This window comes from Mesoplodon densirostris, chromosome 9 (genome assembly GCF_025265405.1).
Source record: "Mesoplodon densirostris isolate mMesDen1 chromosome 9, mMesDen1 primary haplotype, whole genome shotgun sequence".
Lineage (NCBI taxonomy): Eukaryota > Metazoa > Chordata > Mammalia > Artiodactyla > Ziphiidae > Mesoplodon > Mesoplodon densirostris.
The window spans coordinates 25,602,343-25,630,103 of record NC_082669.1 but is presented as its reverse complement, the minus strand read 5'-3'; the positions used below and the strand labels follow the sequence as shown (position 1 = coordinate 25,630,103).

The 27,761-nt window shown below is 39.6% G+C and overlaps 1 protein-coding gene across 5 annotated transcripts in view; it reads left to right on the top strand.

The window, feature by feature from the left end:
* Positions 1-27,761, top strand: part of LOC132496092 (cytochrome c oxidase assembly factor 1 homolog) — a 94,490-nt gene that overhangs the window by 44,444 nt on the left and 22,285 nt on the right. For 2 of the 5 annotated variants that reach the window (XR_009533373.1, XR_009533372.1), the window contains exon 1: positions 3,769-3,790. The exons of 2 other annotated variants lie outside the window; for them this stretch is intronic. Coding sequence is in view for 1 of the 3 variants with exons in the window: in XM_060108277.1 (XP_059964260.1) it covers positions 3,738-3,790 (53 nt within the window). In the remaining 2 variants the exon portion in view is untranslated. Of the gene's footprint in view, positions 1-3,737; positions 3,791-27,761 lie in introns of those variants that run through there. One more of the 5 variants, XM_060108277.1, reaches the window with a different exon arrangement.

The following is a 27,761-nucleotide window of genomic DNA, read 5'->3' as shown; positions in this document are numbered from 1 at the left end:
GATTAGAATCATCAAAATATGTCATCTGTTGGCTTTTGAAATTTACATGGATTAGTCAAAAAATTTAAGAAATGATGCTAGAGAGTCAGATTTTCCCACATACTTAGTGTTTTCAAGGTATCATTTATTTGGCTTCAAAATAAAAAAGTTTACTCTTCTCCATTCCCATGGGAAGATGAAATGCTAAGCCCTGATTTTAAATTTAAGGAGAGTAAACTTCTGGTCTCCTTATTTCCTTTCTCCCCTATTACATTACATCATAGCACTTTGACTTGGAAGAGACTTTAGAAGATAATTTAAATCAACGTTTTCATTTTACAGAAGAGGAAAGTAGGACACAGCAGTTAAGTGACTTGCCTGAGTAAGATCTTGCAGTTAGTGCCACATCTTGGACTCAAACCCTGACCCTCCCCTGACCCCCCACCCCCCCTTTTTTTGTGTATTTGTGCTTCTTAGTGGCACTCAGTTTCCCAGCCACTCTATTCTGAGCCAGTCCAATCTGCAGTACTGTTGATGCTTTCTTGGCAGCCTTGTCCACACCTCTTCCTGAAGATCTACAGAATCACAGACTTGGAATCACAATGGCTACCTGTATTTCCCTGAATCTGTGCTGTTTCCCCTCTTTAAACAACATTGCTGTATTCATGGAAATGAGTAGAGAAGTCCTATGGAAAGCTGCTGGCAGCACTGTGGTGGGCAGAGTGATGTGGTCGCCATCCCCCCACCCCTGCCAGTATGTTCACATTCAACCCTTGGAACCTCTGAATATGGTAGGTTACATGGTAAAGGGGAGTTAAGATTGCTATTCAGCTGACCTTAAAATATGGAGATTATCCTGGATTAATTTGGTGATCCCACTGTAATCATGGGTCCCTAAAAGTGGAAGAGGGAATTGGAAGAGAGAACCAGAGATGGCAGTGTGAGGACTAGGCCTGCTGTTGCTAGCTTTGAAGTTGGAGGGAGGGGCCACAGTCAAGGAAAGAGGACGACCTCTACAAGATGCAAAAGGCAGAGAAACAAATTCTTTCATATAGCCCCCTGAAAAGATGTATCCTACTGACACCTTGATCTTAGCCCAGTGAGATCCGTGTTAGACTTCTGATTAACAGAACTGTAAGATGATAAATTTGTGTTATTTTAGGCCACTAAGTTTGTGGTAATTTGTTACAATAGCCATAGAAAACGAATGCAAGCATTTATACCGCTCCTCAGAAAAAGTCACCCACTTGGCTTTCCCGCTTCCCTCATCACCTGATTATTTCATTGACTGCCTTGATTTCCCTTATGAATCCTGGCTCCATGTTTGTCACCTAGATCCTTGGGTAAAAAACCCACTGTAAGACTGTCTACTCTCACTCAGCTCTGACTATCCTTAAGACACACCTCCTCACTATTTGCTCATTGGCTTTAAAAACCACAATCCATGTTAAGAGGCTACGTAAAATTTTGAAACTATTCTGTTGTTGTCTGCTACTTTCCAGGAATTCAAGCTCAGGCTGATCCAGTAGTGCTAACCGCCCTGCCCTAACCCTTAAGAAATTTTTTTTTGTCACTTTGTAATGCTTATCAGGGAAATTACCTGTATGGCAAAAAATGCAGTTGCTCATATCTTCCTATTTATGAAAGAGACTGAGTGAAATGTATATCTTGCTTCTACTTTACAGAGGAGGAAAATGCTGGGCCATTGTCTGGTTACCTATTTTATTGGGCTGACTTGCTCAGCAGGCTAAAGTGCATGTTTGATAGCCCTACTTCCCAGGATGTAGCCAACACATCTATTAGCTCCTGCAAATGATGTAATCCTTGACTTGGTACAGCACCAAGTTTTTTCTCATTGCACAATGACTGTTGTAGAGTTAATTGGTATTGGGGGCTTGATTTTGCAGAAGCCTCAGTGGGTCAGTGTGCTATGAATTAGGACAACTGACTCCCCCAACCTTTTCAAATTAATGTTATTCTCCATGTGGCTGGGAGGCTTGAATTCACCCAAAGTGTCTGTCTTCTCAGCACATTCTATGTTAGGGCTGCCAGAAAGGCAGAATCCATAATTCTGACTTTCTGCATTTGTTCACTCCCTGGCAGCAAAATTTTTTATTGACGCAAAATTTCTTGACCCACTGTGAAGTGAGGACCTTTCTGGGCCCTCCTTCCTGCACTATCCAGTAATTTCCCAGGTATAGGGAAGAGGCTATTTTATATTTTTGTAGACCTTAGGAACATTAGTGTCATTGACCAACTAATTCTTGCAGATGGTATATCATTGAGTCTTGCTTTTTTTCTTTTATCCATTATGATAATCTCTGCCTTTTAAGGATAGTGTTTAGACAGTTTACATTTATTTTCAATACGATCAAGTTTAAATCTGCCATCTTGCTCTCCGTTTTCTATGCGACTCATCTTTGTTCCTCTTCATGTTTTTCCGCTTTCTTTTGGATTAATAGAGTATTTTTTTGTGATTCCATTTAATCTCCATTATTGGCTGATTAGCTATACCTTCTGCTTTATTATTTTTAGTAGTTACTCTAGGGTTTATATATCTAACTTTATTAATTTACCTTTAAGTAATATACCATTTCACACAAGAATCTTACAACAATATACTTCCATTCTGCACTCTCATCTTGTGCTATTTTTATCATATATTTTATTTCTGCATGTTATAAACCCACATACTTTATTATTATTAAGTTTGCTTTAAAGAGCCAATTTTTTTCCAGCCTTACTGAGGTATAATTGACAAAACTGTCATATTTAAAGTGTACAACATGATGATTTGATATTTGTATAGATTGTGAAAGTATTTCCACAATCAAGTTAACACAACCATTGCCTCACTTTGTGTGTGTGTATGACAACCCTTAAGATCGACTCTTAGCAAATTTCAGTTATATAATACCAGAATATAGTCATCATGCTGTACATGGTGCTGTGTTTGCTGTAGTCATGCTGTACATAGATCCTCAGGATTTATTCATCTAACAGCTAAACGTTTGTACCCTTTGACCAACCTCTCCCCATTTCCCCATCCCACTGCAGCCCCTGGCAACCACCCTTCTTACTCAGTTTCTGTGTGTTCATCTTCCTTTTAAGATTCTCCATATTGGTGAGATCAGGCAGTATATTTGTTTCTCTGTCTGGCTTATCTCACTTAGCATAATGTCCTCCAGGTTTGTCCACGTTGTTGCAAATGATAGGATGTCCTTGTTTTTTTATGGCTCAATAACATTCCATTGTATTTACATCTCTTTAAACACAGTTTTATTTGCATGCAGAGCGTTGAACACACCCCTTCACTGAAAGTGTGGGGCAGGGGGGATACGCATGGGGAGCCTGCCACTGGGTGGGAGTGTGTGTGAGTGAGGTGCACAGATGGGGAAGTGCAGGGGAGGTGTCCCCAGCAGCTCAGGGGTGGGCTTCCTGATGCTGTCCTCGAAATGGTTAGTAGGATCCATGTCCCTTTGACACATTCCCGGCTCTGGCAGCTGTTCTCTCAGCCCCTCCCTGACTCTCGTTGTTCAGCTCACCTCAGTGCCCTGGATGGGGCAGGGAAGAAGTGGGCCCCTTTGGCAGCACCCTGTACGGCTGGGGGAGCTGGGCACTCATTCACATGCTCTCACTTTCCCTGGTGGGAGAAATTGCTGGTGAGAGGCACTGAGCCATACCACCTTGGGGAGGGTGTAATATGTTCCTTTTACCTTCTTCACTGCACCTAATCTCTGCTGTTTCTGCTCCCGTCGTGTGCTGGAACTTCTCTGCTGGACTCTGAAGTTGCACAGAAGGATTCTTCTCGGTAGGTGATTGTCCTAATCATTGGTCTTTGGGGAAAAGACGGTAGAAAACTCCCTATTGTGCCATCTTGCTGACGTCACTGCAATTAACCTTTAAAAAGATTAAAAATGAGACAAAAATGTCGTTAACAATTAGCCATGTATTTTACATTGTAGGCCTCTGTTACTTTTTGTAGTTCCAAATTTCCATTTGATATTTTCCTTCTGCTGGAAGAACTTTAATATTTCTAGTGAGATAAGTCAGAGAAAGACAAATACTGTATGATATCACTTATACGAAGAATCTAGAAAAGCCAAACTCATAAAAACAGTGAAGTGGTGGTTACCAGAGGATGGAAGGTAGGGGTGATAGGACAGATGTTGTTTAAGGGGACAGACTTGCACCAGGTAGTAAATAAGTCCTATAGAATTAATGCACAGTACAGAGAATATAGATAATATTGTTTTATAATCATCAAACTTGCTAAGAGACAACTTAATTATTCCAACTACTAAAAATTGATAATTAGGTAATGTGATGGAGGTGCTGATTATTGCTACAAAGGCAATCGTATTCCAAATATGAATATTAAATCAACATGTTTTACGCCTTAAATTTGCACAGTTATATGTCAAATATATTTCAATTAAAAAAATTTCTCATAGTGCAAGTCTGCTTTCAGTGAATTCTGTCAGCTTTTATTTGTCTGCAAAAGTATTTATTTTGCCTTCATTTGTGGAAAATATTTGTGTTGAGTATAGAATTCTGTGTTGATGATTTTTTGGTTCTGCCCATGGAGAAGTGTTTTTTGAGGTACAGATGATTTCCTGCTCTGTGAAGACCCTCATCTCTAACCACCCAGCAAGAGTCTCCACAATCACACAGACACCAGATTGCAGTCAGTCTCTCTGTCTTTCCCTAGGGGCCTTAGTACGTTTGCATGGAAGAGCAGAGTTCCTCCTTTGCCAGGGTGGCTTCTATGAGCCTGAAGGAGAAGTGATGGTGCCTCCCACTCACATGTCTCTTCCCACACTTTTCTTTAGTTTCTGTGACCAAATGGAATAGCTGATTTCCACCTGGCTTAGGGAGATCAGTTAGGATGTTATAGTTCAGGCAGAGATGATGATAGGTGAATTACAACCATGCTGATAGGGTTGACTTAGCTAAATAATGGTGATGAGCTGAGAGGACGGGATGTGGGGAGTAAGAGAGAAGAATCCTGGAGACTGACTGTGCTCATTCTGGCAAACATTTCCTTCTTCCTTTGTATAACAAAACCCTAATTTTCAGTTCGATATATTGTTACCCAATGAAAAGATTGCATTTTCAAGTCTTTTTGTAGCTAGATGTGACTATCACTAAATTCAGCCTGGTGAGATGAAAATGGAAGTGCTGTGTGGAACTTCTAGAAAGTGTTATTAAAAGGATTGAACCCTGCCTCCCCATACTGGCTGTTATGGGCATGCGATAGCAGGCACTCAAGCAGCCATCGTGCACCTTGAAGGGGAGGGCACATGTTGAGAACGGCACGTCATCAAGAGGGAAAGGGCCCGGTGCTGTGAACTAGAATACACTGGCCTGACTACATCTGGGCGTCTTTTTTTGTGAGAATACAATTACTTTTTGTCTTGTGTAAGCTGATGGCTTTGTCTGATTGTTTGTTTTTGCTCCCGTTGTATGTGGTTGAACTTAATCCTGACTAATGAAAGCAGGGCGACAGAAGAGGCCAGGTTTCGATCCTGGATGACTGAACAAGGAGTGATGCATTTGGTAAAGAACAAACAGGTTAGGGGCTTCTGAAGGTAGACAGTCCTATAAAACAATCAGGCACTAACATGAATAAATCTCTGCGATTAAATTATTTTTTAAAACATGAAAACAGTCAAGCTGTGTTTGAATCTTTTTTTTCTTTTGCTTTTTTAGACATGAACACTGATCTCATACGTTAATCATGTTAGGAATTTGATGACTTAGTCTTACATCATAGTGGAGTTCTGAAGTATTAAGGCTCCATCTGCCTCATTTTGCTGTTAATGGAGGTGCAGGTTTTAATCACATTCTTGAATTAGAAAGAGACCTTGAGGTATCCTCAAAAGATTAATTGAAATAAAACATGGAAGAATGCACGATCTGTTGGAACTATTTATGAAGTGCTATTTTTCTCTTTGGATTAGGTCTTTACCCTCAGTCACTAACTGTTAAAGAACCTTTATCACATGTTTGACATTTCATGTCAAAATTGTTGTTGAGCACACCTAGGGAAAATTAAATTCAATTTTACATTTTTGGCTTTATTATCACAAAACTTTGAAATGACAGTAATTTGGGAGTGTAGATTTCACTTTGCTTTTTTATCCTTCAAGCTGTTCACAGAATTTTTAGGATGCAAGTATATTTTTAATCTATTTTCTCCCTCTGACTTTTCTCCCTCAGGACAAAGATGATGGATTTGTGGTAGTAGTTTTAAGCTTGAAGCCATCAGGGAAGCATTTAAAATGTCTTTAGGCAAGCTTATCTTCCCTGTCTTCTTGTCTGGTAGGTAGTGTTGAAAGCTGAGTGTCTCTTTGCCTTTCTAAAAGTATGTCTTCTCTATGTGCTGGCAAACAAGTTGGAATTTAAATGACCTGTGGAATCCTTCAAGGCAATGACTGTATGTGGGAAAAGGAAACTTTCAGGCAGATTCTGAGCTAGAACTGATGTAATGCATCCCAGAGAAGCAGTGATTGGAACTCAGGTAGCTTTGAGCAGGTAACATAATAGCAGAGGATACTTACCAGAAACAAGCAGGTATAAAAGAAGAAAAGAAATGGAAACAGTAAGACCATTGATAACAAAATACAGTAGGGAGTAGGATTTAGGGCCTCTCTGGAAATCTTTAGAGGCCAAAGGCTCTAAAAGCCGAGACTGCTTCATTTTTCTTTTGATCTAACAGTCATTACAAAATAATAACAATGTTCAGGTCAGTATCAACATTGAAACTCACCTATATTATATCAGTTTTTTTAAATACCTGTTTTATAGCATAGGGCAGTGTCATACAAAAGGCTGCCTTCTCCCAAAGTGTGCATTTCACTGAAAACAAAGGCAGGCATACTTGGAACTGAATTGACAGCTTTGTGGCTGTAAAGATAAATATAGCATTTTTCAGGTAGTGAATTCATGAATAATCAATGAACCAGCAAAGGACAAAAGTGACATATGGTGGCCTGGTGTGGATTAAGTGTGATTGTCACATTCCCCTCCCCACCTTTTGCCCTTCTCTAATTTATTGAAAGAAACAAAGCCAGCCTCATGTAGCCAGAACAGAGTACCTCTGGAAAAATCCATGTAGACAAAGTGTTAATAGGGGAGTTTATTCATTAAATGTCTCCTCTGCTGTTTGGTTGTTTTAATAGTCCAGCTCAAGTTGTCTGTGTCAATTGAAATTTTTTTTTTTTTTCTCGCTCCATTATTATTTATTATCCACTTTCAATCCTATTTGTGTTGCTTTCAAAGACGGTGTGGCAACTCTTAACATGGAGTTAACACCGAGTGGGGATCTGACAAGAGTATATTCAGTTGGGTGGCGTTTTAATTAAAGTGCTGAGAATAATTCCTCTTATATGTGGCTGATTGTGTGCACTTTTGGGCAGGAAGAGAGGCACCTTGATCATCAGGCTTTGCTTGACCTTGGTCAGTCAGTGCCAGAAGGGGACAGTTAACTTCTCACATGTTGCATGAAAGTTGGATTTGCCAGTCATGGCTTGGCCACGGAAGGTGCATGGAAAGTCAATTGAAATTTTATTCAAAATGAAAATTTGACCTGACTTCTTTAAAGTTAAACTGGTAAAGCAGTTTTTTTTTTAAAATTACTGCTCCACCAGTATTTCCAAATAAGTAACACTTAACCAGTTATGCTAATTTTGCCAGAGTGTTTCTCTGTAAATAAACCACGAGTGCATTGTAGCTGACTGTGTTTTCATGCCTTCACCTAGGGTGTAAACCAAAAGAGAGGGAAGGCATTCTTGGTTTTTCCCTTTGTATCAACCAACACTTTATTGAAGACAATGATTTTATTATTTTTAACAAAAAACCCCCACCAGATTTCATGAAATTCCTTGGTAACACCAAGCTTTTTCAGAATAGTGTTCTGAGGGACTGTTAATGGGGAGGTATTTGTTCACAACCCACATAATAACTGTACCACTTTAAAACATCATTCTTCCTCTGCGGCTAATGAAGGGGGGGTTTTTAGTCCAGTGAGTCAGTTTGTACCTTTTGTTTGCCTGGCTTTATGCCAGGGATCTGATCCTGAAAGATTTAACGTTGGAGAGTCTCTAAACAGCCTGATTCTCTAGTCTCTCAATTGTGCTTTAGTTTATCCAAAACCCTTGAAATTGGCCGTGGAATCAGTGGTAAGCGTTGATTATACCACATGTATATGAATAAACAAAGTGATATAAAAAATTACTTGTTTTGAATGGCTCCTCCACCTCCTCCACTCTCTAAAAAAGGTTCTGGAAACTTGCTCTTAGGCTTATGGATTCCCATCTGAATATGAACTATTTGTTGATTTATTTGTAAAGAATGTGGATCTTGTGGCAGTTTTAAATGCGACCTCAGGAATCAAGGTCTGATTTGGGTTAAGTCTGTAATATTTGACATCAGATGACCAGATGATGGTGCACAGACCAAAAGTCAAGTCTGTGAGAGGAGGATATCCATGGGACATCCCTTGCCATCTTTCAGAAACACTTAAATTGATTTTTATGATGGAATTGGCCACCCCTGGGAACTATCACGGTGGAGAGATTATAAGAGACTCTTCATTTTTCTTGGTGGTGTAGAGAATCCTCTGTTTTCACTGATGGCTTCCAGAGGGGGGATGAACATGAAGGGAATATAGCCAAAAGAAGCCTCTTCAGAACTCACCCTCCCCTTGGTCCCTTTGCCCATTCCAGATTCCAGATGGCATTGCATGCTACACAAAAACTTTTGGACTAGGTCAAGAGCTTGGTTGTTAAGCACTGTATAGAGTGCCACTTCTTGAGCTCGCAGTTGGGTTTGGTAGTTAAGAACACGCACTGTGAATCTCTGCAATACAGTGGTGGTATGTTGTATTTCCCAAAGATGGCTGCACTTACAGCCCCCTGCTCTTTATAGGCTGTGACCTTGACGCTCCTCTGTTGAGAGGAGGGGTCTCTATCCTCTCCTCGAATCAGCACAGGCTTGTGATTTGCCTATGACTAATGGAATGTGGCATAAGTGCTGAGCGATGTCTGAGGCTAGGTTGGAAAGGGCAATTTAGCTGCCACCTTGTTTTTGGGGGCACTTGCACTTGGATCTCTGTGCTGCCATGCAAGATGTCCTGCTACGCTGAAGCTTCCATGCTGTGAAGAAAGCCCAGGACACAAGAGAGGCCATGTGTAGGTGCTCTAATTCACAGCTCCGGCTGAGATTCTAGACGACAGTAGCATCAACAGTCATACACGCAAGTGAACATTTCCCCGGATGACTCCCACCCCCAGCCATAGAGACATCCCGAGTTGTTGCGTCGTCTTAGTTGTAGCCTCAGACATTGTACGTTACCTTTGTGCCCTGTCCGAATTCTTGACCTACAGATTTCGTGTATGATCAAATCGTTTTTCAAGCCACTACATTTGATGTAATTTGTGATGTAGCAGTAGTAAGTGGAGTGAAAAGCTGGGCAAATTATTTGACTTTTGTGTCCCTTTTGTTTCCTATCTTTAAACTGCTGATGGTAATAATAGCATTCCTTCAGAGAAATGAGTTAATTATGTAAAGCATTTAGTAAAGTACCTGGCACACAGTAAGGGTTCATTAGATGTTAGCTATTCATTAAGTGAAATCCATTAGACACTAAGTGTTTGGGGGAGCATTGTCCAATAAGAAATAGTGAGCTCAGCTTGACTTTATTAATGAAATGTTTATCGTGATATGTAAAAAGGAAAAAGAATGAAGCTTTTCCCGAATTTGAATTTTTTTTCCACATTTGAGGGGATGAGGTTCTGGTAATTGTTCTCAAGAATATCAGCAGGTTTGGTCAGGACATGTCCTCACAATAAGCCTAGCTTTCCTTACTTGCCTATTTAGAGCTATCATCTGTGAATTAAATTAAGTGCTGTTTATATCATTGCCTTTGAGCACCCTCTGGAATAACAAATTCTGTGTGTTTACTGGGTAGAGTGATTAGAGTAGAACTTTAAAAAATCATCCTAAAATGACTATTTTCAGACTTTTAAGTGATATGGAGAAGAAATCAGTGTCTACATCACCACGTATAAAATCATTGTCATAGGTCTTTAAAAATGTATATGGTCATTGTAAGTCTTGATCTTCATCTTCCTGTTGTGAAAGAATTCTAGTTATTTCACTCTTTCTGTATTAGTTAATACGTGTCACCATATTTTAGTTGACTATGTGTTCAAACACAGAGATTAAAATATCAGTTTTTTTGTTTTAAAAAATGTACTTATTTAAAAATGTTGACTTTAGGCTAGCTATGTGTTATATGCTTTCTTCCAGCTTCCCGTTAAGCTACTCAGATAGTCCCATAACAGCACCAAAGAGTTAAGTAGCAATCAACTGTTTCTTAGTTTTAGAGGCATTTCTGCTAACTACTTATTACTACATTGAGGTTGGAGTAGACTGAGAAAGCCTTAGTGGTGTATTTATGCTTTGACTTCTAACACGGAGAATAAAATTAGATGAGGAGGAGAAGTTAGAAAGAGGCTTTGATCTATTCCCATTGTTCACTCATACTTCCAAGATGAAGGTTACCGTGGATGACTGTTGGAAGCCTGTTTCCTTCATGTTTTGTATTTCATGACATATTACAAGCCAGTTAACTTGACTAGAGATTCCTTTATCTCCCCCCACTCTCAACTCCTCCAAACTACCTTCAGCACCATTCTTTGTGTATCCATTCATAGACTAACGTTTCCAACATGTAGTATGGAAGAGAATGAAAGGAAACTTAGGATATTGCTTTCCAGGGATGCGATGCAGCTGTAGAAGTGGTGTTAAGAGGAAACCTGCAAGGGTTGTGCTCTTAGAGTTTCAGATTAGCATTTATTTTTTCTGTTAAAAGACAAACTGCAGCATGTTCCTGATGTTATAGTAACAAAATTCTCCTCATAATATGAGAGAATCACAGAAGATCCTAGATCAGTCCAGCATAGCTGTACTGTCTGCCGAGTATTATAAATGGAGCCATGGCCTGTGTACATCAGCCTGTACACACAAAACCTGACCAAATTCAAGATGTGAGCAAAATTTCACCATCCAATGGATAGTGGCAGGAATCAAGGGTGATCTGTAGACTCTGCCATTTAAAAATTGTACATTTTCTTTTTGCAAAGGTAATAATCTTTATGGAAATTATGAGAGAAATCTGTAGCATAAAAGAAGGGAACCATTACCCAAAGATGATGAGGGAAGGCTTAAGAATCATTCTGTACGATTTATTAAGGTATACAGAAGATATTTGTGGAAATGTAAGATTTTATTCTTAGCAAGAGAGCAAAAAATATGACCTCTATGAAATCAAAACAGAAAGTCATAAGAAAAAATCAGAATGAGATTTTAAGAGGAGCTGAAATGATTTTAAGAGGAGCTAAAAATAAAACAAAAGACCTGAAAATGCAATAGCGGGATAAAAATCTGCAATGGCAATTGTAAAGAGCAGAGCTGATCCTGTGGAAAATGGAATCAATCCTATATTGAGTATTTGAGATTGTCCAGAATAAGGAGAAAATGATGACAGGGAAGTGAAGTGACGAGGGTAAAGACGACAGATACTGAGGACAGAGAGAGGAGAATAAGGTATTTCTAAGGGAGGGATCAGAATAAATGTAACAAAAGCGAAAAATAAAAGTAAAGGAAGACTTTCTTGAGGTAACAAGGTTCTGAATCTGCAGGTCCAAAGTGTAGGCTTCATTGTGTTCTGGGTAAAATTAATGAAAATAAACCCCCACCTGCCTGAATTCTGGTAACACTTATAATTTTTAAAGAAAAGAATTCATAGATTAAAAAATAAATAGATTACTCTAATGGTACAGTGGTCAGTCTAACTTCACTGCAGATTTCTTTTTATTTATCCTGTAATGGATTCATTGGGCTTCTTAAAGCTGTGATTTGGTGATTTCATTAGTTCTGGAAAAATCTTAGCCATTTTCTCACCTGCCATTCTCTTGTTCTTCAATTTCTTCAGTTTCTTTTGAAACTCCATTTAAATATATATTGGACTTTCTCATGTATTCTTCACATTTCTTACCCTCTGTCATGCATTCATCATCTTTTTGTCTCTCTGTCCTGAATTCTGTATGGTTGCTTCCAGTGATGTGCTGTTAAACTGGTTCTCCAGGGGGAAAAAAAGCTCTGATTTGTAGCAGTTGTTGATTTCCATAGTGTAAATATTCGCAAGGGCAGTTTCAAGGCAACCAACATGACTTCACTGAGGCAGACTTAGAAGGAGCTGCACATAATTGGCTTTCACAGGCTGGTTCAGGCCAGCTCTAGCATATCTCTAGGCTTTTCTCCTGCCTTCCCATTTACTAAATATCTTTTAAGTTGCATCTAATCTGCTTTTAAACCTCTCTATTCAGTTCTTAATTGGGGTTATTTTATTTTTAATTCTTGACTTTGTTTTTTGTTCTGCTTTCAAACTGTGTCACTGTGTGTAGTTTTCACTTCTCTGCTAAAAACTCCAACTTGTCTTTTGTTTATCCTATCACAGAAAACACAATTATTTTTTTTGTCTGCATCTGATATTTCCAATTTCTCAAGTTATTTCCTGACCACTTTTTCCTGTCTGTTGTTTCTGCTTATTCTTATTCCTGTTTAGTTTCCTGTGTATTCCATTATCCTTGAATGAGCCCTCGATACTACATTTGAAAAATTATTTAAGACATTTTTTGGCCCACAGGGTAGGTACTTAGAAAATTTGCGTTTGCTTCTGATAGACACTTTGGGAGTATTCTAATCCGGGATGGGTTATAAACCAAACCAAGTTTAAAGTTTGAGAAAAGCAGTTTGATCCTAGGTTATAATCTGCTTCAGATTTCAGATTCTTATTTAAGGATGTAGCCCTTTGGGATTCCAGCTTATTGTGGGGAGGGTCTTAGGTGAGATGGCCCTCAGGTTTATTTCTGTATCTGTCCCCCTGAGAATCAGTCACAACAAAGGTTCTAATTTTCCAAGATCAGCAAGGACCCTTTAGAGGAAATGTGGCTTCAGAATTTGCTTTCCATGCTGAATTTTCATTCCCATTTCACTTTTTAAAAAATTGTGGTAAAATATACATAACATAAAATTTACCATTTTAACTATTTTTAAGTGTGTAGTTCAGTGGCATGAAGTATATATTCACACTGTTGTGCAAACAGCACCACTATCCACGTCCAGAACTTTTTCATCATCCCAAACTGAAACCGTACCCATTAAACAATATCCTCCTTACCCCACTCACCCCAGCCCTTGGTAACTGCTCTTGTACTTTGTGTGAATTTGACTATTCTAGGTACCTCATATTAGTAGAATCATGTAATATTTGTCTTTTTGTGTCTGGCTTATTTCACTTAGCATAATGTCTTCAAGGTTCATGTTATAACGTGTCAGAATTTCACTCCTTTTTAAGGCTGAATAATATTCCAGTGTGTGTGTGTGTGTGTGTGTGTGTGTGTGTGTGTGTAAACACCACATTTTGGTTAGCAGTTCATTCATTGATTGGAAACTTTAGTTGTTTCCACTTTTGGCTATTGTTTATTATGCTGCTCTGAACATGGGTGTACAAATATCTGAGTCCTTGCTTTCATTTCTTTTGGGTATATACCCAGGAGTGGAATTGCTGGATCATATATTAGTTCTATTTTTTTTTTTTTTTTTCTTTTTGCGGTATGCGGGCCTCTCACTGTTGTGGCCTCTCCCGTTGCGGAGCACAGGCTCCGGATGCGCAGGCCCAGCGGCCATGGCTCACGGGCCCAGCCGCTCCGCGGCATATGGGATCCTCCCAGACCGGGGCACGAACCCGTATCCCCTGCATCGGCAGGCGGACTCTTAACCACTGCGCCACCAGGGAGGCCCATATTAGTTCTATTTTTAATTTTTTTTTTTTTTTTTTTTTTTTGCGGTACGCGGGCCTCTCACTGTTGTGGCCTCTCCCGTTGCGGAGCACAGGCTCCAGACGCGCAGGCTCAGCAGCCATGGCTCATGGGCCCAGCCGCTCCACGGCATGTGGGATCCTCCTGGACCTGGGCACGAACCCGTGTCCCCTGCATTGGCAGGCGGACTCTCAACCAATGCGCCACCAGGGAAGCCCTATTTTTAATTTTTTGAGGAATCAATAATACTATTTTCCACAGCAGCTGCACCATTTTACATTTCCACCAGCAATCACAAGGGTTCCAGTTTCTCCACATCTTTTCTTTTTTAATAACCATTTTAATGGGTGTGAAGTGTTATCTCACTGTGATTTTGATTTGCATTTCCCCAGTGATTAGTGATGTTGAGCATCCTTTCATGTGCTTATTGACTGGTTGTATCTCTTCTCTGGAGAAATGTCTATTCAAGTTCTTAGCCCATTTTTGAATTTGCCCAGTTTTTGTTTAGTATTAGGAGTTATTTGTTTCCAGATATGAATTCCTTATCAGATATATGATTTGTAAACATTTTCTCCAAGGCTTTTTTTTTTTTTTTTTTTCTTTTTTTTTGCGGTGCACGGGCCTCTCACTGTTGTGGCCTCTCCCGCTGTGGAGCACAGGCTCCGGATTCGCAGGCCCAGCGGCCATGGCTCACGGGCCTAGCCGCCCTGCGGCACGTGGGATCCTCCTGGACCGGGGCACGAACCCGTGTCCCCTGCGTTGGCAGGCGGACTCTCAACCACTGCGCCACCAGGGAAGCCCCTGTGGGTTGCCTTTTTATTCTGTTGATAGTGTCCTTTTATGCACAAAAGTTTAAAATTTTGATGTAGTCCAATTTCTTTTCTTTTCTTTTGTTTTTAGTGTCATATCCAAGAAATCATTGCCAAATTCAGTGTCATGGAGCTTTCTCCCTATGCTTCTGAAGAGTTTTATAGTGTTAGCTCTTGCATTTAGGTCTTTGATCCATTGTGAGTTAGTTTTTGTATATGGTGTAAGGTAAATGTCCACCTTCATTTTTTTTTCTTTGCATGTAAATATTTAGTTTTCCCAGCATCATTTGTTGAAATCCCCTCTTAGTTTTGACTTGATAAATTCTTACTGTCTTCTTATTTTTCAGTACTTTCCAAAGATGCTTTTCAGTGCTTTTGAAAGATGTTTTTAAGCACTTTTACAGATTATTGTTTCCAACAGGATGTGTAAAACATTTCACCATTGTATTGGAAATAGGAAAATTCATTAATGTTTTAAATCAATTTGAATGAGAATACAAGCGATACCCTAAATCCTATAAAACATGTGGAGGGATATAGCCCCTATCCTTAGCTTTTAAATACTGTTTGGTTGCAATTTTGCACTTTTCATGGGAAAAAGGTACAGCTTATCAGCATATGGTTTTTTTTTTGTTTTTTTTTGTTTTTTTTTTTTGTGGTACATGGGCCTCTCACTGCTGTGTACTCACTCTCCCGTCACGGAGCACAGGCTCCAGACGCACAGGCTCAGCAGCCATGGCTCACAGGCCCAGCTGCTCTGAGGCATGCGGGATCTTCCCGGACCAGGGCACGAACCCGCGTCCCCTGCATTGGCAGGCGGGCTCCCAGCCACTGCGCCACCAGGGAAGCCCCAGCATATGTATTTTTTAATAACCAAATAATTCATTAGTCTAAATCTCATCATCTTAGGTTATAAATCTTACTTAGAATTGAATTACTAGTGAGAGAAACAAAGATGTAATTTTCTACCAAGAATATGGGAATCATGAAAGCATTCCCATCTCCTTTTAGTGGTTATAAGTTTTTCCCCCAATCACGAGTAAGGATCAGAGCCTAGATTTTAATATGTCACCTATTTAATCATGTTTAATTGGGTGGATGGAGGGCAACCTCCCTATTTAAAAAATTTTAGTAACAAAGTAAATGTTAATCATACTTCTTCAGATGATATACTGCTAATATTTCATTTTATTTCTTTTAGAAATTTCTTCTTTGTTCATGAATAGGCAAGTACAGGATTTCCAAAAGGGAGAGCTAGAAGCAGTCAGTATTCACAGGTAGTAATTTTCAGAGATCTGTTGAGGGGCTCTTAATATTAAAGGAATCAGCAAAGCAGTGCATTAATGATTTTAGTTGGATGTTTATTAACATTTGGCTTTGTTTAAATTCATTATAGGATTCTTTGATAAGATTTTTCATGTAAATCTTCTTGAACTATGTACCAATAACACTTTTTTCTCTCTCAAAGTATAACCTGACTTTCTCTGTAATTATTTTACTTTTACAATACGAATTAGGATGGATTTACACTTAATCTTACAGTAATTTTCTACTTGCCTCCTTGAGCAGGGGAGAAAGAGATGGTGTTACAATATAGTGAATGTACTTACTTATTCTGTAGCCTGGCAGGGTATTTGTGCTTGTAGATGTCATGTATTATGTGTGTTGGGGAAGAAAAAAACATGAAGGGTTATTCTTGTATAGGGGGTATCTATGAAAAATGCAGAGTGTAGTATTTGTTGAAAAATAAACTTGGCTAATGACCTTTAACTTTTAAAATTACCTTCAACCAAGACATTTTATCAGTTTATCAACAGTTTTGACATACCTAACACTTGTGCCATGGTTCAGCTATGCAGAGAGCACAGTCTGGGCTGGAATGGGAGTGGTCACGGGAAGTCTGCCCTTACAAGTCCTGAAGATAAGTCCTGATACTGAGTTGGGCATATTTATTCCCTCAGTGACTAGCTCAATAAAGCCTATTCATTAAGGAAATCTTGTCGTTGACTCAGGTCCACTTGTCACAAATCATACTCTCCAATTTTAGGATTACATCAGGCTGAAATCATAGAGAAAGCATGTTGCTAGGTTCATTCTTTCATAACACAAGGAGTGGCTTATTATCAAATTGCCCACAGCAATTTGATCGTCAGCAGTTTTACATGTTTAGGGTGATTACTCCAACACTTCCTTAAAGCTGTTGAGATTTATGAAGGCCTTTAACTTTTGGAACAAGAAAGAAATAGTCTTTGATGTATATTAAACGCTTCCCACTTGCCACACATTGTATTATATTGAATCCAACACAAGTAACATACAGTTTCTCCTTGCAGGTAAACAGAGTCTTCTTAGGAAGGTACAATACATAAAAGAGAAGAAAAGTTCACTCTGAAGTGAATTTTTTTTTTTTTTTTTTTTTTTTGTGGTACGTGGGCCTGTCACTGTCGTGGGCTCTCCCGTTGTGGAGCACAGGCTCCGGATGTGCAGGCTCAGCGGCCATGGCTCACAGGCCCAGCCGCTCTGCTGCTTGCTTTTATGGTATAATCTCCATTATTCTTCATAACAGTACTGTTTGGGCTTTACAGCTGGGGTAACAAAGGTCTAGAGAGATTAAACGAAGAACGGAGTATGTGTTTAGCCCCACTCCTGTGTTTCTGCAGTGTCTTCGTGAGATGCCAACTGAGTGAGAATTGGATAAGCTGTGTAGAGTAGCACAAGGGCCTGTGTGGGACCTTTAAAATATATCCTGTATTGGTCTTAGAGTCACATTGCTAGGCTAAAATGGCGAAGCAAAACCATTTAGTAATTTGATAAGACTGAAGACGTTAGATATTTACTTTTCTTTATTATCCAAGAGATATTTGTTAAGTGCATAATACGTGTCAGACATTGTATTCATTGACTGTTCTATTTGGTTCAGCTGTCACTCTTAGTAATTTAAACATGCTCAATGCAGGAGATTTATAAGTACAGTTAAGCGTGAAGGTCCAGAAAAAAGTCATTTACTCTGCCTCTCATCTTCCAGAAGGAGTCATTGTGAACATTTTGGTTTATTTCCTCGTTATTTTTTATCCATAAAAAATAAGTCCTGCTTTATTGAGACCATGCAGCATATACACGATGGAATTCTATTATACTTTTATGTAAGTACTTTCCCCTCACAATAAAAATAGTTAATATTTCTTGAGTATTTACTATATTTTTGGCACAGAGCTAATATACAATTATTTTATATTTTAAAAATATGTACTATTCAATACATGCAAAAGAATCTGTGTGTCACATATGTAAGTTATGGGTTTTTGTGAACTGATCACCCAGTGTAAGAACACATGAGGACCGACACTATTGAAGAATGGCAAAATATGCCACTTTGGCATGAGGGTTATTGTGGGCTAAAGGCAATTGAAAAAAGGTGCAAGAAGGGTGCTCTGACTACCCGGCCCCTGTCCTACCCCCGCCCCATTCTTCCTGAAAGCAGGAGATAAAACTCGAAAGTGTAAGATGCTCTGCCTACCATACCAGGAGGAAGCACTCTTATCACCAGAGCGAGGAGTTGAGACTGAGCATTCTGTGCAAACAAACCTTGTCAAAATAACTCCTGTCTGTCTCTGGTCTTTTCCACGGTTGCCTCTCCTTGTTCACCTAATATATAAACACTTAGGTTTTGCCAGTTCTTTGGGTCTTCATTTTTCTTGTGGACGCTTACATGTACATGAAAAAATAAAATGTGTATGCTTTTCTCCTTTTAATCTGTCTGAAGTCAATTTAATTCTCAGGCCCAGCTGGAGACCCTAATAGGGTAGAGGTCAAGTTTTACAAAACTCCACTACCATTCTACCCTCTAACCTCCCCATCAGAAATACTACTATCTTCAATTTTGTTGATCATTTCCTTGCCTTTTTAAAATGTTTTAAAAATCACAAATTTATGTATCCCTAAGCAATATATAGTATAGTTTTGCTTATTTTTGAGGTTTTACAAAAAAGTTATCATGTATTCTTGTTTTTTGTTTGTTTCTACATGTTGTTGCCTTTAATGGTAGGTCATTCATTTTTATTATTGTCTAATATTCCTTTCTGCTAATACATCATCATATGTTTATTTATTTGCCTTTCTCTGAGCATCCGAATTGTTTCCAGATTTTTGCTATTTTGAGCAATGCTGCTATTATTGGGTCTTAGGATACGTGAATGCTGAATTTTACATGATATCCAAAATGGTGATTCAGAGTGGTTGTACCAGTTTACATTCCATCAGCAGTATATGGGTGTTGCCAACGATCTCCATCCTTGCTAACACTTTCCATTTTCCTGCTTCTTAATTTTTGCCATTCTGATGGATATACAGTGCTATTCTATGATCTTCATTTACATTTCCCTGAAAACTAATGAGACTAAATACTTTTTCATATGTTTACTGCCATAAGTCTTCTGTGAAATGTTTGTTTATATTTCTTGCTCATTTTTTCTTTTGGGTTGTTTGTTCTTTTTTTTATTGGTTTGTAGGATTTACTTATATGTTCTGAATACTTTTCTTGGGTGGTTAGGGTTTAAGAATTATTTTCTCCCCGTTTAAACTTGTGTAAGTTTTGTTTGAATGTCTGTTTTCAGTTCCTTTGGGTACACACCTAGGAGTGTAGTTGCAGGGTCATATGGTAACTCTATGTTTAACATTTGGAGAAACTACCAAACTATTTTCCACAGCAGCTTCACCTTTTTATATTTCCACTAGCAGTGTATAAGAGTTTCAGTTTCTCTACACCCTTACCAACATTTGTCATTATCTGTCTTGTTTTTTTTGAAGTGTATTTGAAAATACACTAAGTTGTAAAATGTATTTACAACATTCTGTAAACTTAAGGTGTACAACATACTGATTTGATACATTTATATATTAATAATATGAGTGCCATTGTAGCAATGTTTAGCACCTTTGTCACATCACATAATTATCATTTCTAAGTTGTTGGATAATTAAGAGCTACTCTCTTAGCAAGTTTGATCAATATTGTCTATATTTACTGTACTGTGCGTTAGATATCTAGGGCTTATTTGCTACTGTTGCAAGTTTGTGCCCTTAAGCAAGGTAGTCTGTCCTATTCTGTAACCCCCAATCACCTGATAACCACCAGTTTACTCTCTGTTGTTTAGAGTTTGGCTTTTTTAGATTCCACATATAAGTGATGTCATACAGTATTTGTCTAATTTGTCTTTTTCTGTCTGGTTTATCTCACTTAGCATAATGTCCTCAAGGTCTGTCCATGTTGTCACAAATGGCAGGGTGTCCTTTCTCGTGGCTGAATAATATTCCATTGTTTATGGTACGTATGTAGATAACGTACATACGTACCATATCTTCTTTTTTTTTTTTTTTTTTTTCTTTTTTTTGCGGTATGCGGGCCTCTCACTGCTGTGGCCTCTCCCGTTGCGGAGCACAGGCTCCGGACGCGCAGGCCCAGCGGCCATGGCTCACGGGCCCAGCCGCTTCGCGGCATATGGGATCCTCCCAGACCGGGGCACGAACCCGTATCCCCTGCATCGGCAGGCGGACTCTCAACCACTGCGCCACCAGGGAGGCCCCCATATCTTCTTTATCCATTCATCTGTTGACAAGCATTTAGGTTGTTTTCCTGTCATGGCTATAGTGAATAATACTGCAATAAACATGGGAGTGCATATATCTCGTCAGTAACCTGTTTTCATTTCTTTGGGTATATGCCCAGAAGCGGAGTTGCTGGATCTTATGGTAATTCTATTTTTAATTTTTTGAGGAAATTCCATATTGTTTTCTGCAGCGGCTAAACCAATTTACATTCTCACCAACAGTGTACAAGGGTTCCCTTTCCTTCACATCCTCACCAGCACTTGTTATTTCTTGTCTTCTTGATGATAGCAGTTCTAACAGGTGGAGATGATATCTCATTGTGGTTTTGATTTGCATTTCTCTGATTATTAGTAATGTTGAGCATCTTTTTATGTACCTGTTGGCCATTTGCATGTCTCCTTTGGAAAAAATGTCTGTTTGGTTCCCCTGCCCTTTTTTTTTTTTTTTTTTTTTTTTGCGGTACGTGGGCCTCTCACTGTTGTGGCCTCTCCCGTTGCGGAGCACAGGCTCCGGACACGCAGGCTCAGCGGCCATGGCTCACGGGCCTAGCTGCTCCACGACATGTGGGATCTTCCTGGACCGGGGCATGAACCCGTGTCCCCTGCATTGGCAGGCAGACTCTCAACCACTGTGCCACCAGGGAAGCCCCCCCTGCTCATTTTTAATTGGATTTTAAAAATTGAATTGTATGAGTTCTTACCCCTTATTTGAAATATGGCTTGCAAAAGGTTTCTCCCATTCTGTAGGTTGCTTTTTCATTTTGTTGATTGTTTCTTTTGCTGTTCAGAAGCTTTTAAGTTTGATGTAGCCCCACTTGCTGATTTTTGGTTTTGTTGTTTGTGTTTTTGGTATCATATCTAAAAAATCATTAGCAAGACTCACGTTGAGGAGCTTCTTCCCTGTGTTTTCTTCTAGGAGTTTTGTGTTATCAAGTCTTATGTTAAAGTCTTTGATCCATTTTGAGTTAGTTTTTTGTGAATGGTGTAAGATAGGGGTCCACTTTCCATTTTTTGTTCTGCATGTGTTTATCCAGTTTCCCAACACCATTTGTTGAAGAGACTATGCTTTCCCCATTGGGTGTATTGGCTCCCTTATTGAATATGAGTTGACTGTATTTGTGGGGGCTGAATTCTGGGCTCTATTCTGTTCCACTGGCCTATGTGTCTATTTTTATGCCAAACGACACTGTTTTAATTACTATTGATTAGCAGTACAGTTTGAAATCAGGAAGCGTGATACCTCTGGTTTTGTTCTTCTTTCTCAGGATGACTTTGGCTATTTGAGGTCTTTTGTGCTTCCCTACAAATTTTAGGATTGTTTGTTCTATTTCTGTGAAGAATGTCATTGGTATTTTGATAGGGATTGTGTTGAATGTATAGACGGCTCTGGGTAGTATGGATATTTCACAATATTAAGTCTTCCTATTTATAAACATGGGATACTTTCCCATTTATTTGTTTCTTCTTTGATTTATTTCAACAAGGTGTTGTAGTTTTGTTTCCTTGGTTAAACTTATCCCTAGGTACTTTATTATTTATGATGGTATTGTGAATAGAATAATTTTCTTTATTTCTTTTCAGATGTTTGATTATTCATAACTACAGTTGATTCTATGTGTTGATTTTTATACCCTTCAATTTTACTGAATTTGTTGATTAGTTCCAGCAGTTTTAGACTTGAGGCTTTGGGATTTTCTACATAAAAAATTATATCATCTGCAAATAATGACAATTTTACTTCTTCATTTCTGATTTGGATGCTTTGTATTTCTTTTTCTTGCCTAATTGCTCTGGCTAGGTCTCTCAGTACCATGTGGAATAGGACTGCTAATAGCTGGCATTCTTGTCTTATTCCTGATTTTAGAGGAAACGCTTTCAGGTTTTCACTGTTGAGTATGATGTTAGCTGTGGGTCTGTTATGTATGGCCTTTATTATGTTGAAGTTATGTTCCTTCTACACCCAATCTGCTGAGGGTGTTTATCATGAAAGGGTGTCATGTTTTGTCAAATGCTTTTTCTGCATCTGTTGAGATGATCCTATGATTATCTATTAATGTGATTTATTACATTTATTGATTTGTGAATGGTGAACCATCCTTGCATCCCAGGAATAAATCCCAGTTAGTCATGGTATATAATCCTTTTAAAATATGTTCTTAAATTCAATTTGCTAATATTTTGTTAAGAATTTTTACATCTCTATTCATCAGGGATATTGGTCTTTAGTTTTCTTTTTTTGTAGTGTCACTATCAGATTTTGGAATCGGGGGGATGCTGGCCTGGTGGAATGAGTTTCGATATTCTCCATCCTCTTAAACTTTTCAGAAGAATTTGAGAAAGAGTGGCATTCATTTTTCTTTAGATATTTGATAGAATTTGCCAGTGAAGTGGTCTGGTCCTGGGGTTTTCTGTGTTGGGAGGTTTCTGATTACTTATGGGTAATCTCTTTACTCATGGGTCTGTTCAGGTTTTTTCTTTCTTCCTGATTCATTTTTGGTAGATGTGTGTTTCTAGGAACTTCTATTTCTTCTAGGTTATCTAATTTTTTGGCATATAATTGATCATAGTAATCTTTATGATCCTCTGTATTTCTGTAGTATCAGTGTAATGTTTCCTCTTTCATTTCTAATTTTATTTAGAGTCTTCTTGCTCTCTCTTTTTTTTTTAGTCTAGCTAAAAGTTTGTCAGTTTTGTTTATCTTTTCAAGAAACCACCTCATAATTTTGTTGAGCCTTTCTATTTTTTTCCTGGTCTCAGTTTCATCCATTTCTTTTCTGATCTTTGCTCTTTTCTCCCTTCTGCTAACATTGAACTTAGTTTGTTCTTCTTTTTGTAATTCCCTGAAATATAAAGTTAGGTTGTTTATTTGAGATCTTTTAAAAAAAATATAGGTGTTTATTGTTATCTTCCTCTCTTGCTCTCTTCCTTTGTCAATTGATTATTTTCCATGGTGGTACACTTTGGCTCCCTTTTTTAAGAAGAGAAAAAAATCTTTTGTGTATGTATGTAGGTTTTTGATTTGTGATTTCCACAAGACTTTCATAATACATCTTATAGATATAACAGTCTACTTTAAAGTTACTGCAATTTAATTTCAATCACATACCAAAAAACTCTACCCTTTTACTCTCCCTACATTTTATAGGGTTTTTTTTGGTCACAACTTATATCTTATCATACTATATATCTATTAACAAATTGTCGTAACTATAGTACTTCTGTCCTTTAACCTTTATACTAGAGTTAAGTGATTAACATACCACTATGTTGGAGTTTTCTGAATTTGACTACTTAACTTTCATATTTTCATATGTTTTCATGTTACTATTTAGTGTACTTACTTTTTAGCTTGAAGATCTTTTAACATTTTTGCTAAGGCAGGTCTAGTGATAATGAACTCCCTCAGCCTTTTTTTTTTTTTTTTGTCTGGGGACCTTTTTCTCTCTCCTTCATTTCTTAAGGACCACTTTGCTAGATAACGGATTCTTGGTTGGCATTGTTTTCTTTCAGCACTTTGATTATATCATCCTACTTTCTCCCAGCCTGTAAGGTTTCTGCTTAGAAGGCCACTGATAGTGTGAGGAGGGTTCCCTTGTAAGTGACAAGCTTCTCTTGCTGCTCTTGAGGTTCTCTGTCTCTTAAGTTTGAAAGTTATAATGTGTCCTGGAGAAGTTATCTTTGGATTGAATTGTTCAGAGATCTATGAGCTTCAAGAACTTAGATGTCCAAATCTCTCCCCATTTTGGGCAGTTCTCTGCCACTATTTCTTTAAACAAGCTTTCTGCCCTTTCTCTGTCTCTTCTTCTGGGACTCCCATAATGCCTTGTTTATTTCTTCTAATGGTGTCCCATAAGTTCTGTAGGCTTTCTTCATTCCTTTTCATTCTTTCTTCTTTTTGTTTCTCTTGATTGGATAATTTCAAATGACTTGTCCTTGAGTTCATTGATTCTTTTTTCTTTTTGATCTAGTCTGTTGTTGAAGCTCTCTGTTGAATTCTTCAGTTCAGTGATTGTATTCTTCAGCTCCAAAATTTGTTTGGTACTTTCTTATGTTTTCTATCTTTTTGTTATACGTCTCATTTTGTTCTTGTATTGTTTTCCTGATTTCATTAAATTGTTTATCTGTGTTCTCTTGTAGCTCTCTGACCATCTTTATAACAGTTTTTTGAATTCTTTGTCAGGCAGTTCGTCTATCTCCGTTTTGGGGGGAGGTCAGTTACTGGAAATTTACTGAATTTTTTGTGGTGTCATTTTTCCTTGTTTCTTTCTGGTTGCTGTAGGTATCTGTGTATTTGAAGAAGCAGTCACTTCTAGACTTTATGGACTGACTTCACTAAGGAAAGACCTTCAGCTGCAGGTGGGGGCCCACTGGATTGCACTGTAAACCTGGGTCTAGTGGTGCAGGGTGCCAAGTGTACGGGCGTGTGGCATCTACAGGCCCCATGGGCGCATGGTATCTTGTCAGTTCAAGCAGCAGGAATCCACTGCACCGACAACTGTGTGATCCTTGGTGAGAGCCAGAGGCAGTCCACAGTGTCTGCAAGGGCTCTTGAGGTCCTCAGCAGTGTCTGTAGGTCCAGCAGCTACGTACCAGGACAGGCAGTGGTGGTGGCCAGAGTTGGTGCCACATGCTTGGCTGCGAGGGCTGCTGCAGGTGCCTGTGTGGGCGGGATTGGCTGCAGATACATGTGCAGTGGCAAGGTCAGAGGTTCAGTAGCAGGGTCAGGGGCCAACTCTAGGAGACCTGGCTGTTAGAGTTGACTTGTGAGTCTGTAGGAGCTAGCCATGGGGCATGCATGGTTTTGGAGCCGGTATCTGGAATCAAGGCTGGTGAGCGTAGAGGTGTGGCTGCTGGGACTCTCTTGGGCACATGTGAGGTGCAGGCCAGTGACAGGAGTTGGGGCTTGCTCTGCTGCCTGAGCAGCTTTGGGGACCTGGGCTGTCACCATACACTTGTGTGGCTTCAGGGGCTTGCCGCAGGCATGTGCATGGCATTGGAGGCCTGTGATGGGAGTTGGCACCAGTGGGCTGCAGGGGCTGGCTGCCAGCATGTGCAGCTGTGCAGACCAGTGACAAGAGTCAGAGTCTTATGTGGGCCTTAGCTGTTGGTGTGCACACGTGTGGCTGCAAGGGCCATAGGGGCAGGCGCATCGGGGAGGGTCAGCTGCAGGGGCCTAGGCTGGTGTCTTGCTTGCACGCAGCTGCAACAGCCTGAGTTGGCTGCAGGTGAGGATCCTGGGCTCAAGCGGGAAGTCGTGGGGAAGGAATGGGGAGGGACTCCAGCCCTGTTGTCAAAGTGAAAACCTGTGCGTGAAAATCTCAGTGGTGAAATCTGCAGGGGGTCTACAGCAGGCTGTGCTGCCTTTTGGTTTCTTCAGCTGTGAAACCTACTGGGGTCCTCTATGGAGCAGTCTGCTGGGGTGCGCAGTGAGGTCCTCAGTGATGAAGGCTGCCAGTTCTGCAGTGTCCACCGGGCCTGTTGTTGGTGAAAGCTGCTGGGATCCTCTGCAGAGCAGGCCACTGGGAACTGTGTTACTCCTGCCACATGGCTGATATTGGTAGCCCCGGCCCTTCTTCCTGTTCCGAGCTCTCTCCATATGTGTCAGCTTTGCTTGTCTCTGCTGGGGTGAAACTGCAGCAGGTCCTGTGTGCCATGCCCTGAAAGGCTGGGGAAGCTAGTCACTCACCTTTCCTTTTCCTGGCAAGGAGAACTGTCTCGCATGGGGGAGTTCCCTCTTGGCACTGAGCAGTGCTGGCCTGGGGGATGGGCTGGTGAAGGCAAAGTCAAACTTTCTTCTTACCTTTTTTGTGCAGTTATCCTCAGGCTTTTTCATCCACTATGTTGCGGATGCTCCTTAAGTGGATTCCTGAGCTCTCCAGGAGCGATTTCCATTCACGGATAGTTGTCTGATTGTTCTTTTTTGGGAGATAGAGGCTGGGGTCTCTTACTCTGCCTTATTGGTGATGACATTCTGTGTTGTGTGTTTTTTACCTGCCCCCCCCACCTTTGGGGAGGAAAAATATGCACAGAGAATTATTCAGTGTGCAATATTTGGGATCCAGACTTCTCTTGCCCAATATGGTGTTTCTAAGGTTTATTCTCACTTGTTCACTTTCATTGTTGTACTGTGTGTCATTGTGTGAACATACAACAGTTGTTTTGTTCTCCATTCCGTTATTGAGGATATTCTTATTTGGGGCCTATTATAAATAACATGGCTAGGAACATCTGTGTGCTTTTTGATGTATGTACGTATGTATGTTTTTCTATATATCTTGGAGTGGGATTTCTGCGTTATTGGGTATGTATGTGTACACTTTAATAGATATTGTCAAACAGTAGTTTATGGTGCTTTTACTAACTGATACTCCAGCAGCAGTATATGAGAGTTCTTGTTTCTTTGTGGAGATGCATGTAAAGCTCTCACATGTTTAGTAATTATGTGGTAGCTATTTTTGTTTTTATGGCAATGACTCCCAGGTACCTTACTTAGGCACCTGGATTGGTTCTATCCACCGCAGTAGGGAATGCAGGAAGGGGAGAGCTGGCACAGCGGAGGGGAAGGTAGTGGAAGGAGCTCACTTGGGGATATGTGTAAGTGTTTAATAGAGGTTTAGTTTAAGCACGGAAGGGATGCCTGGCCTAGATACAGAGATTTGGGAATCATCTTAGTAGACCCAAATTCAAGTCATTGAATAAGATCTTAGGTGAAGATTGGGACGGGGACAGAAGTTGGGGGTGGAAGTGGGGACATAATGTGTATTAGTTTGCTATGGCTGTCACGACAACAGACCGGGTGGCTTAAACAACAGAAACTTACTTCCTCACAATTCTAGAGGTGTCATCAATTTTTGTTTCTTCTGAGACCTCTCTTCTTTGCTTGAAGATGGCCATCTTCTCCCTTTGTCTTCACGTGGTCCTTTCTCTGTTTGCCCACATGTCTCTGTGCAAATTTCCTCTTATAAGGACACCAGTCATAATTGGATTAGGGCCAACCCTAAAGACCTCACTGTAACTTAATTACCTCTTTAAAGACCTTATTTTCAAATACAATTACATTCTGAGATACTGGGTATTAGGGCTTCAACGTATGAATTTTGTGGTGGGTGGAGGGGGAGGCAGTTCAGCCCGTAACATAGAATAAGGGAGAATATAGGACAGGTAGAGGACTACAGATTGCAGTAAGGAACTTAAGAGGAGTGGCCAGAGAGGTGAAAGGAAAATAGGTAGAGGGTTGAGTCAAATAAAGGGAGGGTTTCATGGATAGTAGAGTCAACCACAAGCCTCCCAGATTCTAAATCTAATCTCTGATACCGAATTGTTTTACTTTTCTAAATTCTTTTTCTAAAATGGAGGCTTTCAGTAGAAATGCTGAAGTAAATGTTTAATAGGGTTTGCCTTACTCATACTCACTTGCAAAATAGTTACGAATTAGAGTCTATTATATGAAGTTTTGGATGCCAGAAAATACTGAATAT